Consider the following 17102-nt stretch of genomic DNA (forward strand, 5'->3'; position numbering starts at 1 on the left):
AAATCAAGACAGCCCCCCATATTTACCCGCTTTTTCCAAATTGGTCCCTGGTTTTGGATTTTCACAATTAAACCCCTAATTGTCCATTAAACTTCAATATTTATGCAATTAAGCCCCTGATTTGACCCAATAAATTCCTAAAAAATATATTTAGGCCCCAGAACTTAAATTTCTTCTAATTAAAGCCCAAATTGACTTAAAAATCAATTTTTCTTGCACTCCAATCCTCTATAAATTCAAATAAAATCCAATTAAGTCCATAAACATCTAAATTTGGGCTTTTCTCCTAAAAAATTTACATTTTCCTTCTCAACAGGGCTCTCATCCTTCAAGAAAATACTGCCAAAAATCTAATCTCTGTATTTTTTAACCTCCTTGACCAATCTTTCGACCATTTTCTGAGCGCTTATGCCTCTTGTTATTTTTCTAACCTTCTTCGGCTATTTATTTATTTAGCCCAAAAATGGGTTACAACAACTGGGAGTGCATCTGATGACATTCAGCAAGCTATTTGTGCTCTTACTATTGAATTTGATGTCAAAGATTTAGGATTCCTCCACTATTTCTTAGGAATCCAGATCACTCGCACTACCACTGGTTTGTTTCTGTCACAAACCAAATATGTTGAGGACTTGTTGACTAAATCTGAAATGGCTACAACTAAACCATGTGATACTCCATGTCTCCCATACCATCGGCTACTCAAAGAGGATGGGGAACCTTACTCAAATCCTACACTGTTTCGCAGCATTGTCGGGGCACTGCAGTACTTAACTTTCACAAGGCCTGATATTGCCTTTCTGTGCATCAAGTATGTCAGTTCATGTAGAATCCCATGGTGTCTCATTTCACTGCTGTCAAACATATACTTCGATACCTTAAAGGTACTATACAGCTTGGTCTATCCTATACTAGAGGCGATTTGTAGCTAAAAGCTTTTAGTGATGCTGATTGGGCAGGGGACCCTAATGATAGGCGGTCTACAATTGGTTTGGTAGTCTTCTTGGGCAACAATCCAATTTCGTGGTCCTCTAAGAAGCAACAAACTGTTTCTCGATCCTCAACTAAAGCTGAGTATCGTGCTTTATCATTCACCTCAGCTGAATTGGATTGGATACAACAGTTATTAGCATTTCTACACATTTCCCTTCCTGGTGTGCCTGTTCTTTTTTGTGACAATCTGTCAGCCATTGCCTTGTCTTTCAATCCTGTACAGCATCAAAGGACCAAGCACATCGAGGTAGATGTGCACTTTGTTCGTGAAAGAGTTTCACGCAACCAACTCTCGGTACAATTTGTGTCCTCTCAAGAACAATTTGCTGATATTCTTACCAAGGGGCTGAGTGCTCCTTTGTTCCGCACTCATTGTTACAATCTCATGCTTGGTTTCTCCAAGACTGATCTTGCAGGGGGATGTTAGAGTATATTGCTTTAGATTGTGACACTTGTCATAATCATAATATAGCAGTTAGTTAGTTAGCTGCAGGTTGTTAGTTTGTTAACTACAACTATATATAAACAATATCTCGTGTAACAGAAGGTAAGAAATAAAGAAAAGGAAATCATTTCGTCTCTTCACTTCCTTCTATTTTCTCTTTGTCAAATTCTTGTAGTCTTCGCTTTATAAACATTAACACAAGATACATTCATGGCGTCTAATCTGATCAGAACCTGTGCAACTAAAGTTTCTAATTGAGAATTTCAACCAAAAGGCCAAACATTGAAAGGAAAGATAAAAAATCACATCCCAATTGTAGACCTTGGACTCGAAGATAAGTCGAGGGGGAACTAACTAGATAGATCAATAAAAGCCTTTGCATAGAAGAATAATATCCCGACACTGAAAATTACCTCTTACCGAGCTGTACCATTCTTGAAGATTTTGTTCAAGGTCCCTAGATAGACAACTTAAACACCCGAACCAATGCATGAATCTACCCTAAAAAATCCACATAATAGAACAGTGATGGAATAGATGATTACCGATCCCAATCTCCTCGCAATAACAAGGAAAAAGAGCATCCTCATAATTAACAATCCTCTCAGCTAAAAAACCCCTACTGATGAGACTACAATTAAGTTGGAGACAAATGAACACATCAATTTTAAGAGGTGCGAAACCTTTCTAAAGCGAGAGAAAAAAAAAAAAAAGGAGCCCCTGAAGCAGATATGCTATCTAGAAATTTGCAACACTGGATAAGTGTTGGAACTATCAAATTTTCATACCCTACTATCTTCACCTCCAGAAAAAACTAAACAACGCTCCACCTCTGCAGTTAAATTTTCCCGCATACAAAGCTCACGAGACCTCAGATTCCTCCTCTAAAGCCAAGCTGATCGAATTATCAATCGGGCTATACATATTGGCAAGGCCAACTGATTGCTGAAGAGAAAGATTAAATAGTCTAGGAAATAAATTATGAAGAGGAGCTGGAGTACCTAGCCAAGAATCAAACCAAGACCAAATGTTATTGTCATCACCTACCTTGAACCCAATGCTTGACTTAAGTGGAATGGCTATGCTTTCTCTTGTGGAGAAAGTCAAAACAATGCCACGCCAGGTTGGAGAAAGAGAAACAGCAAACACAGGAAGCCCATTGTCGTGGCGTGCACGGCGTCGATTGGCAGATCTGTCTCCTAACTGTGTTGACAAAGGGTTTTAGATTTAATCATAAAATTATAATTATAAGGTTCAAGAGTCGCCGCGTAGTATTATGGTCGCTAGAAAACCTAATGGTATGCGAGAGTCCGAGTAAGGGATTGGTTGTGCACGGGAAAAACGCATCACCCCAGTGCACCATATCTAGGGTAAGTTGCGTTGTTATTTGATTGTTATTCTAATTCGCATTTCTGTCTATTGGTCTTGTCTAAAGTTCAATGTAGATCTCCTTTCATGAGGGAGTCTCTACCTTATCGGGTTAAATCCTGACCATTCCAAAGGCCAAACTTATTTATTTCGTGGATATAGCTAAGTCATAGCATTCCGAATGACAAAATAATTATATGGGATATTTTATATTTTAATCAAACCCTAATAGATAATCATAAACCGGTTATGATATTCTTTTTGTATTTTTTAAATCATGATAAAAATGGTTTTTATCTCTCTTCAGAAAACACGCATGAAAAACTTTTAGGTTTTGACCGTATGCACAAACACCACCATAAATTTGACTAAAACCAACGGAATTACCGATGGTCTTTTTCTGTCGGTAATTTACGGTGATATTTACCGAAGAATGTAAATCAGTCGGTAAAACCATTGGTATATACCAACGAAATAATTTTTTCGGTAATACCATCGATATATGTTGTTGGAATTTCAGTGAAGAGAGAAAACGAAAATAAAATAAAATAAAATGCTGTGAGCGATAATCCATCAAGAAACAACGAACACGTGTAATACCTTGACAAAAAAGCCGCCGCGGGGAATCCAATGAGATGGAGAAATGAGGTTCTTAACCGGCAAATTCGGCCACTTTAGCACTATAAGCGCCAAAATTGCTTACACCCCCTGATCCCCTTGAATTTAAGGATTATTTCAAAGAGACCCTACATTTTGCATCCTCAGGAATTAATTAAGTTCCATAGGTATTATCTATTTATTTTTCACTTGGTCTTGATAAATTTCAGTCTGACAATGCATTCCTCGAATTCTAGTGAAAAGGTTAATGCATGAATAGAAGTATCCTTCAAAATATTACTGGAAAAAGAAATTGCGCGGAGCAAGTTATTATTTAATATCGAATTCGATTAATAACCAATCAATACACGTAAACAATAAAAAAATAAAAATACAAATAAATGTTATTTATGACAGCAAGAACAGCATCCTCGAAGAAGATGTGAGAATTCGAAGACAAAGATCCACTGATGTCCGTAAACTGGAAGGACGCAAACATGGAATAGAATTTATCAGACGTGGGAACCTAACTTGCTGCAACAAAAGTATGACTCCAGCGTTTGGAAGGTCTTGATCATACGAAAAGGGCTCCTGCATTGTTAATAAAATTATTAGTTTGTTAAGCATGAAAAAATGAACACAATAAAATTAGTATTTATGGAAGATGATATACAAGAATACCTTATTATATATTTCGTGCCATTGTTTATTCAATTCTCGACTTCTTACGGCTACGAGCTGATCCCTCCTCCACTCGAGATTTTGATTCTCTGTTATTGCAATCATTTGTGCTATGAGAAATGTTGAGAGATTTTTTTGATAATAATAAGAGGAGATGAAAAAGAGTCCTCACATGTTATCGTTGAGTTTAGTACTTTCGTCCTTCTTCAGAAATTGCTCAAACCACTTCACAGAATTTTTGGCATATCGTTTCAAGTTGTTTTCGTAGTCAATGTAGAAGAGACCAAACCTTGAAACCATAGCCGGATCCCCATTCAAAATCATCCAAGAATGACCAAGCAAAAAACCCCTTGACATCGACACCATGGTCACTGCAAAAGTCAAGCTTTTTAGAGCAGAACAGACTGAGAAAGAAATTCCTTTTAAAAATAAAAACTAGTACAGTTTGAAAAAAGGAAGCGAGAACATGAATTTGGAAAGCACAAACTCACTTGATAGATTTCAGAACATTGTGGAAAATGTCTTTATAATATTGCTCTCTTATGGGATCATTCAGGGCTTCCTCTAGTGACGAGGAACTCACGTCATCAACTCCTAATTAAAAAAAAACCGACAAATCAGTAAATCAGAGCTTCTTGACAGCTATAACCATAAACACATGAGGGCTGTTAGCTCTGTTCTTACCATTTTCAGTGATATATATTGTTGGATTTTCATACGCGTCCTTTACGTAAATTCAAAAGATGACGAATACCTTCGGGATAAATATAAAGCCAACTTGAACCCGCCTGCGAATTTGATTTATATATCTCAATACCAAGGGGAAAAGAGAAAGATTCTACACATCAATTACTAATTTGTTGAAACAAGAATGAAGAATCACATTCACCTGTGGGCCTATTGGTATTCCATTTCTCTCCCCTGTAAAATAACATCAACACAAGTGAGAAAGCGTAGAATTTTAGACCTTGTATTCTTCTTATTCTGAGAGTTTTTTTTTTATCATTTAATTAACAAGTAAATAAATTCACCTGGCCAGTTAACACGAGCATCTTCCATGAACCCAATATTTTTATAGTTAACATCCTCAACGTTCTGAGCATAATATGTAGTGTAGTAATTGATCCCGATAAAGTCATAAAGATCCTCTCAGCATCTTGGATTCCTCCTCACTGAATCTAGGCAATCTTCCTCCGACGTAGTCGTGCATATTCTGTGGATACTCACCTTTAGTTAGAGGATCCATGTACCTGCCAAAGACATACAAGGATACACTAGATTAACCGGTGATCCTGGTTTCTTCTCCATAGAATTTAAGAATCCAAATTAATGTTTCAAATTATTATATATCCAAATCAGCTGGCAAAATGCTTACCATCCAAGCATAAAATCAAGGCTTCGTTCAGTTGCCATCCGATCACTTTCACTAGTTGAGTAAGGTTCAAACCAATGAGAAACGAGGGTTATCCCAATTTTTCCTCCTTGACGCGTCTGACGAGATTTTGTCAATGATAAAATTAGCACAGTCACACTGAAAACTTTGGTGAAACATGTTATGAAACGAACCACAAATTAATTATAGCTTTAGCTTTTGCAAACCTGATACTTTTCCTTGTATACTTTCACAGCCGTTGCATGAGCAAGCAATAGATGATGGGTTACAATGTAAACCTCGGTGGCACCAGAGATTTTGGGCTGGCCTGGATAATTCTCCAAAGTTGAAATTCTGCCGGGTGCCATGGTGCCCGTGTCATAACCATTGACGCTAAACATAAAAGGCTCATTTAAAGTGATCCAGTGCTTCACTCGGTCTCCAAATCTTTGAAAGCAAAGCTCCACAAAGTCTCGGAAATCGTTTCTATACGAGTTTTGAAATGATTAGATTCAAGCATGGAGGATTCAAATTAAAGCGGGATGTTTATATAATATGAATATAAAAACGATTACTTACAAAATATCAGGGCTCAAGAAACCACCATATTTGTCCTCAATTGCTTGTGGAGTGTCCCAATGAAAGAGAGTTACATAAGGCTGTATACCTGTACATTTCAGAGCAAAAATAATATGAGAAAACTAAAGTGTGAAACGTTTTGCATGAAAGTTTGGAAAATGCTTTTCAAATCTTCGAAATTCAAGCAAAGTAAGATTGCCCCTGCATTTACCATGGCCACTTCAAGATGCTTATTTAGTCGGTAACATTATTATGAAACACAGTGATCGAGGAAAAGGAAAGGGTTATAACCATTTTTTATGAGCTCATCGATGAGATTGCTGTAAAACTGGATCCCTTCTTCGTTTATTCCAGCACTTAGTCTGCCATCTGATGAATTCAATTCGATGATTGAAAAGTCAAAGTAAGGAAAAATGTGGGACTTCGAATGTCAAGTCGCGTCCCATCCTGGTGAATTAAAAAAGGAACGAGAAGTAGGGTAAAAACAAAAGAACACACTTACGTGGTAATACCCTAGACCAAGAAATAGAGAATCTGAAAGCATCCATTCCCATTCCCCTCATTCTTTGCACATCTTCCTGTAACATTTTGTGTGTAAAATATATCAACAAGTGTAATGGTGATCAGATCGACAAGAGGCAACCAAAAGAAAAATAAGATGAACATCGTACCTTGTAGCGATTATAGAAATCAACTGCCACCTTCGCATTGCTATGGTCGCTTATCCTCTCTGCAATTTTTCAGAATCTGTTCTTAAATTCCTTTGAATATATATTATTTGATAAAAATCATATTTACATCTTTAATTTGCACGCACTTTCGCCCCCTAACCCCAAAAGTCACCTTCTTTCTTTCCCTTTCCTCTCTTCTTTTGGATTTAATAGACAAAATACACTATGGTTTTAGGCAGGCCATCAACATGCTGGCAGGTGACTCCTTGAGAGATTTATATTCGTTGTTTTAGTTAGGAAAGCATTGTAACGAACCCCTGCATTGAATAAAGAGATACCTGGATGCTCCTCGATGAAGGTGTCCCATATATTCGGCCCTTTACCTCTCCTGTTTGTTTCACCTTCAAACTGCATATAATTTTAAACGTTATCAGAGAGCAATCAATTGAGGCGTTTCTCTCTTCGACCAGAGTACTTGAAGCAATGTTTGTACCTGGTAAGCTGATGAAGAAGATCCAAAAAGGAAACCATCTGGGAAAGAATTACGACTCAACTTGGCAATACTTCCCATGATATACACTAAGTCTTTGTTGAACAGCCTTGCAGAAGAGCAATAAAAGCTTGAGCAGAGCTAAAGAGTGTTGGGCGATCAGAATAAAGAATGTATAGTGAGATAGCAGTGAAAAAATAAATAAATGAACGTATGAAGTATGGATTTTGTAAGAACATCGACATGCCAGAGCCTATTTATAGGCATCATTTTGAAAGGTTATTCTCAACAACCAAGAAGGATAATTGTGGTCAATTATTACTGTTTGTTTCGATTGACCGATCAATGAAAATTCAATTTGGAACTTCTAATTGGATAAGGATATTTGTCATTTGAGGAATTCATTGTGTTGAAACAAGCACCAAACTTAAGATTCCGTGCTCTAATTGCACCGTGAAGCCTAGCAATTGTGCTGGAAGCATGCAGGGAAAATTCAGCAACCGGATCGTCAACATAAGAATTTTCAACGACTTTAATTTTCTTGTCTGATGGCAATGAAGCCAAGCGAAAGTTGACGGGTTTCCAGCCCAAGAAGAGTTTTTAAATGGCATGTGGACCTTTCGCATTCAGACATGAAGTATATTCTGAGCTAGAGATTTTGCATGAAACAATTTTAAATTCTTTACGCTGAATTAGCCAAGTCAAGCACAATACATGATCTTTAACCAAAAGCCCAGGAGAGTAACCAATTACGATCAATCTCTAAGATGACATTTCTTCAATCCCAAACTGACAACCCATCTCCAAATCGTGCAAGCAATGCTTTGAAACGATCAACTAGTCATCAACCTGGAATTCATTTGCTTTGAAGCCATCAACTAGTCATCAGCCTGGAATTCAATTTTACAACTGTCTGGAATTTATTTTCCAAGAAAGTTTATCCTCGCGGAAACTTCAACTTGATTAGGAGAAACAAACTGCGTTTCGCTTCTATCGGAATTATTCAAGCATCCTCTTCAAGCCTCCAACGAATTCCTTAACAATTAGCGGTATTAGATTACCATTTTTATCATACTATCTATCCCCCATTATCTAGGCACGGTTAAACACAGAATACAAATCACACCACAGCATAGTGCCTCAAGTTCACGTAATTATTGTCATTGTACTTCATTATTGTCCATATACTCGAGGATTATAGATAAGAGCCGTATGGAATATGTAAGTGTATCTTTAATTTATTTCTTTATAGCAATCGAGCATAATTAAATTAAAAGAGCAACATTAAGAAGATAGTGACCGAAGGAATAAAAACTTACAATATAAGTAAAGAAACAAAAATCAAACTAGTTAGTCTAGTTCAAGATACATTCATGGCGTCTAATCTGATCAGAACCTGTGCAACTAAAGTTTCTAATTGAGAATTTCAACCAAAAGGCCAAACATTGAAAGGAAAGATAAAAAATCACATCCCAATTGTAGACCTTGGACTCGAAGATAAGTCGATTGCGAACTAACTAGATAGATCAATAAAAGCCTTTGCATAGAAGAATAATATCCCCACACTGAAAATTACCTCTTACCGAGCTGTACCATTCTTGAAGATTTTGTTCAAGGTCCCTAGATAGACAACTTAAACACCCGAACCAATGCATGAATCTACCCTAAAAAATCCACATAATAGAACAGTGATGGAATAGATGATTACCAGTCCCAATCTCCTCGCAATAACAAGGAAAAAGAGCATCCTCATAATTAACAATCCTCTCAGCTAAAAAACCCCTACTGATGAGACTACAATTAAGTTGGAGACAAATGAACACATCAATTTTAAGAGGTGCGAAACCTTTCTAAAGCGAGAGAAAAAAAAAAAAAAAAAGGAGCCCCTGAAGCAGATATGCTATCTAGAAATTTGCAACACTGGATAAGTGTTGGAACTATCAAATTTTCATACCCTACTATCTTCACCTCCAGAAAAAACTAAACAACGCTCCACCTCTGCAGTTAAATTTTCCCGCATACAAAGCTCACGAGACCTCAGATTCCTCCTCTAAAGCCAAGCTGATCGAATTATCAATCGGGCTATACATATTGGCAAGGCCAACTGATTGCTGAAGAGAAAGATTAAATAGTCTAGGAAATAAATTATGAAGAGGAGTTGGAGTACCTATCCAAGAATCAATCCAAGACCAAATGTTATTGTCATCACCTACCTTGAACCCAATGCATGACTTAAGTGGAATGGCTATGCTTTCTCTTGTGGAGAAAGTCAAAACAATGCCACGCCAGGTTGGAGAAAGAGAAACAGCAAACACAGGAAGCCCATTGTCGTGGCGTGCACGGCGTCGATTGGCAGATCTGTCTCCTAAGTGTGTTGACAAAGGGTTTTGGATTTAATCATAAAATTATGATTATAAGGTTCAAGAGTCACCGCGTAGTATTATGGTCGCTAGAAAACCTAATGGTATGCGAGAGTACGAGTAAGGGATTGGTTGTGCAAGGGAAAAACGCATCACCCCAGTGCACCATATCTAGGGTAAGTTGCATTGTTATTTGATCGTTATTCTAATTCGCATTTCTGTCTATTGGTCTTGTCTAAAGTTCAATGTAGATCTCATTTCATGAGGGAGTCTCTACCTTATCGGGTTAAATCTTGACCATTCCAAAGGCCAAACTTATTTACTTCGTGTATATAGCTAAGTCGTAGCATTCCGAATGACAAAATAATTATATGGGATATTTTATATTTTAATCAAACCCTAATGGATAATCATAAACCGGTTATGATATTCTTTTTGTATTTTTTAAATCATGATAAAAATGGTTTTTATCTCTCTTCAGAAAATACGCATGAAAAACTTTTAGGTTTTGACCGTATGCACAAACACCACCATAAATTTGACTAAAACCAACGGAATTACCGATGGTCTTTTTCTGTCGGTAATTTGCGGTGATATTTACCGAAGAATGTAAATCAGTCGGTAAAACCATTGGTATATACCAACGAAATAATTTTTTCGGTAATACCATCGATATATGTTGTCGGAATTTCAGTGAAGAGAGAAAACGAAAATAAAATAAAATAAAATGCTGTGAGCGATAATCCATCAAGAAACAACGAACACGTGTAATACCTTGACAAAAAAGCCGCCGCGGGGAATCCAATGAGATGGAGAAATGAGGTTCTTAACCGGCAAATTCGGCCACTTTAGCACTATAAGCGCCAAAATTGCTTACACCCCCCGATCCCCTTGAATTTAAGGATTATTTCAAAGAGACCCTACATTTTGCATCCTCAGGAATTAATTAAGTTCCATGGGTATTATCTATTTATTTTTCACTTGGTCTTGATAAATTTCAGTCTGACAATGCATTCCTCGAATTCTAGTGAAAAGGTTAATGCATGAATAGAAGTATCCTTCAAAATATTACTGGAAAAAGAAATTGCGCGGAGCAAGTTATTATTTAATATCGAATTCGATTAATAACCAATCAATACACGTAAAAAAATAAAAATAAAAAACACAAATAAATGTTATTATGACAGCAAGAACAGCATCCTAGACGAAAATGTGAGAATTCGAAGACAAAGATCCACTGATGTCCGTAAACTAGAAGGACGCAAACATGGAATAGAATTTATCAGACGTGGAGACCTAACTTGCTGCAACAAAGTATGACTCCAGCGTTTGGAAGGTCTTGATCATACGAAAAGGGCTCCTGCATTGTTAATAAAATTATTAGTTTGTTAAGCATGAAAAATGAATACAATAAAATTAGTATTTATGGAAGATGATATACAAGAATACCTTATTATATATTTCGTGCCATTGTTTATTCAATTCTCGACTTCTTACGGCTACGAGCTGATCCCTCCTCCACTCGAGATTTTGATTCTCTGTTATTGCAATCATTTGTGCTATGAGAAATGTTGAGAGATTTTTTTGATAATAATAAGAGGAGATGAAAAGAGTCCTCACATGTTATCGTTGAGTTTAGTACTTTCGTCCTTCTTCAGAAATTGCTCAAACCACTTCACAGAATATTTGGCATATCGTTTCAAGTTGTTTTCGTAGTCAATGTAGAAGAGACCAAACCTTGAACCATAGCCGGATCCCCATTCAAAATCATCCAAGAATGACCAAGCAAAAAACCCCTTGACATCGACACCATGGTCACTGCAAAAGTCAAGCTTTTAGAGCAGAACAGACTGAGAAAGAAATTCCTTTTAAAATAAAAACTAGTACAGTTTGAAAAAGGAAGCGAGAACATGAATTTGGAAAGCACAAACTCACTTGATAGATTTCAGAACATTGTGGAAAATGTCTTTATAATATTGCTCTCTTATGGGATCATTCAGGGCTTCCTCTAGTGACGAGGAACTCACGTCATCAACTCCTAATTAAAAAAAAAACCGACAAATCAGTAAATCAGAGCTTCTTGACAGCTATAACCATAAACACATGAGGGCTGTTAGCTCTGTTCTTACCATTTTCAGTGATATATATTGTTGGATTTTCATACGCGTCCTTTACGTAATTCAAAAGATGACGAATACCTTCGGGATAAATATTGTTGGAATATTGCCAATTATGTTGACATTGTCAAAGAAGGAGGCTTGTTGGTGGCAACCACCAACCTTGACTTTGGTAGCCACCATTGTTGAAGAAGAGAAGAAGTTGGCAGCCACCTTTGTTGAAGAAGAGATGAGTTTGGCAGCCACCATTGATGACAAAGGAGCAAGAGGAGCTGCCATTGATGCCTATAAAAGAGGCATGATCTTAGAGAGCAAAGTGTGAGAGTTGTGAGACATGTAGAGAGAAGAAGAGAGAAAGAAAGAGAAGGGCTGCCATCAGCAGCCCTGCTGCCTTAAGCAGCTGTTGCCCCATGTAGCAATGAGAGATGGGAGTTGAGTGGATGTGATCCTCCTCCATGTGTTGTATTCTTTCTCTATCTCTAAATAAAATGAACCTCTCCCGTGGATGTAGGCAATTTGCCGAACCACGTTAAATATTGTGTCTCAGTGTGCTTAACCCTCCGATGAGCAAAGATCAGTACATCACCGGTCCCGGATTCCGCCCAACAAATGGTATTAGAGCTTTTTGGTTTAAAGTGGTGTTTGATCTTTGCTCAAAAATGAAAGTTTTCAAAATTGTGTTTTGACCATCCCACCGTGTAGAGGAGGACGATACGAAGCCACTGGTGAAAACGGCGTCAAAATCGGACGTCGGACATGGCCGCACTCTCCATCACTCTCCGGCAAGGCGTCTACCCACGCGCGCCAACGCGCCCCACGCGTCTTCTTCACCCGGATGAGTTGACCCGACCCATGTGAACAGTAGACATGAACAGTGCCATGCAAAGGATGACGTCATCATGATGCAAGGATGACATCACATACACAGTCAGCAAGTCAATTGACTAGTCAACTAACATGTCAGCATAGCGGGACCCACCTGCCATGTCATCAGCCGCGAGCCGAGCTGAGCTGAGCCGAGTGGAGCCGAGCTGAGTTGGAGCCGAGCCGAGCCGCGAGCCGAGGTATAGGATCCAGTGTAGTTGATCCTACGTGCAACCGGATCTGAGATTGAATCTGAGCCGTTGATCAGGCCAGAATTGTTTTGATCAAATCTTAGCCGTCTGAAGTGCGATTTGGACGATTCAATACATGTTTCTAGCTAATGTGATCATTCCGGATGCAATGATACGGTCCGATCTTTGAGATTTGAGACCGAAAATGACAGTGGTGAATTATTAAAGAGAGATTGCCCGATCAGGAGGCATCTAAAGGTCATTATGGTGGTCGATGGAGATGAAGAAGAAGAAGGTGCACATGTTTACCCAATTATATGTGCCAAACTATGAGCCATGATAGGAGCCCTAGTTTAGACCGTCGCATAACGACAAACGAAGACACCTTAGAGAAGGTGTGAGAGCCATGAAAGGAGCTCATTTCAGAACGCTCCAGAGAGCGTGTGCTGAAGAAGCAAGATGACAATTGCCCACATAAATGGCAAAGGGGGTGATTGTTGGAATATTGCCAATTATGTTGACATTGTCAAAGAAGGAGGCTTGTTGGTGGCAACCACCAACCTTGACTTTGGTAGCCACCATTGTTGAAGAAGAGAAGAAGTTGGCAGCCACCTTTGTTGAAGAAGAGATGAGTTTGGCAGCCACCATTGATGACAAAGGAGCAAGAGGAGCTGCCATTGATGCCTATAAAAGAGGCATGATCTTAGAGAGCAAAGTGGAGAGAATTGTGAGGAACACTTGAAAGAGAAAGAGAGAGAGAGAGGGCGTGTATTTGTTAAGCTTTTGTGTTTAATTGTAAGCTTCGGATTTTGTAATAAAACAGTGTGTTTTATCCCCTCTGAGTGTTTCAAAGCCACCACCAGTGGCTCCTCCCACCAACAAATATAAAGCCAACTTGAACCCGCCTGCGAATTTGATTTATATATCTCAAAACCAAGGGGAAAAGAGAAAGATTCTACACATCAATTACTAATTTGTTGAAACAAGAATGAAGAATCACATTCACCTGTGGGCCTATTGGTATTCCATTTCTCTCCCCTGTAAAATAACATCAACACAAGTGAGAAAGCGTAGAATTTTAGACCTTGTATTCTTCTTATTCTGAGAGTTTTTTTTTTTTTATCATTTAATTAACAAGTAAATAAATTCACCTGGCCAGTTAACACGAGCATCTTCCATGAACCCAATATTTTTATAGTTAACATCCTCAACGTTCTGAGCATAATATGTAGTGTAGTAATTGATCCCGATAAAGTCATAAGATCCTCTCAGCATCTTGGATTCCTCCTCACTGAATCTAGGCAATCTTCCTCCGACGTAGTCGTGCATATTCTGTGGATAGTCACCTTTAGTTAGAGGATCCATGTACCTGCCAAAGACATACAAGGATACACTAGATTAGCCGGTGATCCTGTTTTCTTCTCCATAGAATTTAAGAATCCAAATTAATGTTTCAAATTATTATATATCCAAATCAGCTAGCAAAATGCTTACCATCCAAGCATAAAATCAAGGCTTCGTTTAGTTGCCATCCGATCACTTTCACTAGTTGAGTAAGGTTCAAACCAATGAGAAACGAGGGTTATCCCAATTTTTCCTCCTTGACGCGTCTGACGAGATTTTGTCAATGATAAAATTAGCACAGTCACACTGAAAACTTTGGTGAAACATGTTATGAAACGAACCACAAATTAATTATAGCTTTAGCTTTTGCAAACCTGATACTTTTCCTTGTATACTTTCACAGCCGTTGCATGAGCAAGCAATAGATGATGGGTTACAATGTAAACCTCGGTGGCACCAGAGATTTTGGGCTGGCCTGGATAATTCTCCAAAGTTGAAATTCTGCCGGGTGCCATGGTGCCCGTGTCATAACCATTGACGCTAAACATAAAAGGTTCATTTAAAGTGATCCAGTGCTTCACTCGGTCTCCAAATCTTTGAAAGCAAAGCTCCACAAAGTCTCGGAAATCGTTTCTACACGAGTTTTGAAATGATTAGATTCAAGCATGGAGGATTTAAATTAAAGCGGGATGTTTATATAATATGAATATAAAAACGATTACTTACAAAATATCAGGGCTCAAGAAACCACCATATTTGTCCTCAATTGCTTGTGGAGTGTCCCAATGAAAGAGAGTTACATAAGGCTGTATACCTGTACATTTCAGAGCAAAAATAATATGAGAAAACTAAAGTGTGAAACGTTTTGCATGAAAGTTTGGAAAATGCTTTTCAAATCTTCGAAATTCAAGCAAAGTAAGATTGCCCCTGCATTTACCATGGCCACTTCAAGATGCTTATTTAGTCGGTAACATTATTATGAAACACAGTGATCGAGGAAAAGGAAAGGGTTATAACCATTTTTTATGAGCTCATCGATGAGATTGTTGTAAAACTGGATCCCTTCTTCGTTTATTCCAGCACTTAGTCTGCCATCTGATGAATTCAATTCGATGATTGAAAAGTCAAAGTAAGGAAAAATGTGGGACTTCGAATGTCAAGTCGCGTCCCATCCTGGTGAATTAAAAAGGAACGAGAAGTAGGGTAAAAACAAAAGAACACACTTACGTGGTAATACCCTAGACCAAGAAATAGAGAATCTGAAAGCATCCATTCCCATTCCCCTCATTCTTTGCACATCTTCCTGTAACATTTTGTGTGTAAAATCTATCAACAAGTGTAATGGTGATCAGATCGACAAGAGGCAACCAAAAGAAAAATAAGATGAACATCGTACCTTGTAGCGATTATAGAAATCAACTGCCACCTTTGCATTGCTATGGTCGCTTATCCTCTCTGCAATTTTTCAGAATCTGTTCTTAAATTCCTTTGAATATATATTATTTGATAAAAATCATATTTACATCTTTAATTTGCACGCACTTTCGCCCCCTAACCCCAAAAGTCACCTTCTTTCTTTCCCTTTCCTCTCTTCTTTTGGATTTAATAGACAAAATACACTATGGTTTTAGGCAGGCCATCAACATGCTGGCAGGTGACTCCTTGAGAGATTTATATTCGTTGTTTTAGTTAGGAAAGCATTGTAACGAACTCCTGCATTGAATAAAGAGATACCTGGATGCTCCTCGATGAAGGTGTCCCATATATTCGGCCCTTTACCTCTCCTGTTTGTTTCACCTTCAAACTGCATATAATTTAAACGTTATCAGAGAGCAATCAATTGAGGCGTTTCTCTCTTCGACCAGAGTACTTGAAGCAATGTTTGTACCTGGTAAGCTGATGAAGAAGATCCAAAAAGGAAACCATCTGGGAAAGAATTACGACTCAACTTGGCAATACTTCCCATGATATACACTAAGTCTTTGTTGAACAGCCTTGCAGAAGAGCAATAAAAGCTTGAGCAGAGCTAAAGAGTGTTGGGTGATCAGAATAAAGAATGTATAGTGAGATAGCAGTGAAAAAATAAATAAATGAACGTATGAAGTATGGATTTTGTAAGAACAGCGACATGCCAGAGCCTATTTATAGGCATCATTTTGAAAGGTTATTCTCAACAACCAAGAAGGATAATTGTGGTCAATTATTACTGTTTGTTTCGATTGACCGATCAATGAAAATTCAATTTGGAACTTCTAATTGGATAAGGATATTTGTCATTTGAGGAATTCATTGTGTTGAAACAAGCACCAAACTTAAGATTCCGTGCTCTAATTGCACCGTGAAGCCTAGCAATTGTACTTGAAGCATGCAGAGAAAATTCAGCAACCGGATCGTCAACATAAGAATTTTCAACGACTTTAGTTTTCTTGTCTGATGGCAATAAAGCCAAGCGAAAGTTGACGGGTTTCCAGCCCAAGAAGAGTTTTTAAATGGCATGTGGACCTTTCGCATTCAGACATGAAGTATATTCTGAGCTAGAGATTTTGCATGAAACAATTTTAAATTCTTTACGCTGAATTAGCCAAGTCAAGCACAATACATGATCTTTAACCGAAAGCCCAGGAGAGTAACCAATTACGATCAATCTCTAAGATGACATTTCTTCAATCCCAAACTGACAACCCATCTCCAAATCGTGCAAGCAATGCTTTGAAACGATCAACTAGTCATCAACCTGGAATTCATTTGCTTTGAAGCCATCAACTAGTCATCAGCCTGGAATTCAATTTTACAACTGTCTGGAATTTATTTTCCAAGAAAGTTTATCCTCGCGGAAACTTCAACTTGATTAGGAGAAACAAACTGCGTTTCGCTTCTATCGGAATTATTCAAGCATCCTCTTCAAGCCTCCAACGAATTCCTTAACAATTAGCGGCATTAGATTACCATTTTTATCATACTATCTATCCCCCATTATCTAGGCACGGTTAAACACAGAATACAAATCACACCACAGCATAGTGCCTCAAG

General features: G+C 38.0%; 1 protein-coding gene and 1 pseudogene across 1 annotated transcript; both read right to left on the reverse strand.

Annotated features, from left to right (window-relative positions):
• Positions 1-3954: 3954 nt before the first annotated feature.
• On the reverse strand, positions 3955-7406 carry LOC118028937 (beta-glucosidase 12-like; annotated as a pseudogene).
• Positions 7407-10703: 3297 nt separating this feature from the next.
• On the reverse strand, positions 10704-16169 carry LOC118028942 (beta-glucosidase 12-like). Its single transcript, XM_035032692.2, has 16 exons — positions 15961-16169; positions 15807-15876; positions 15469-15527; positions 15300-15375; positions 15090-15167; positions 14799-14886; positions 14447-14705; positions 14223-14338; positions 13880-14097; positions 13735-13766; positions 13615-13633; positions 11686-11769; positions 11492-11594; positions 11177-11374; positions 11006-11094; positions 10704-10916 (listed from the first exon to the last, which is right to left on the reverse strand). The coding sequence occupies exons 1-15, from the start codon at positions 16036-16038 to the stop codon at positions 11031-11033; spliced, it is 1542 nt and encodes a 513-aa protein (XP_034888583.1). The 5' UTR covers positions 16039-16169; the 3' UTR covers positions 10704-10916; positions 11006-11030.
• Between the last annotated feature and the right edge of the window lie 933 nt (positions 16170-17102).

This window comes from Populus alba, chromosome 4 (assembly GCF_005239225.2).
Source record: "Populus alba chromosome 4, ASM523922v2, whole genome shotgun sequence".
NCBI classification, from domain to species: Eukaryota; Viridiplantae; Streptophyta; class Magnoliopsida; order Malpighiales; family Salicaceae; genus Populus; species Populus alba.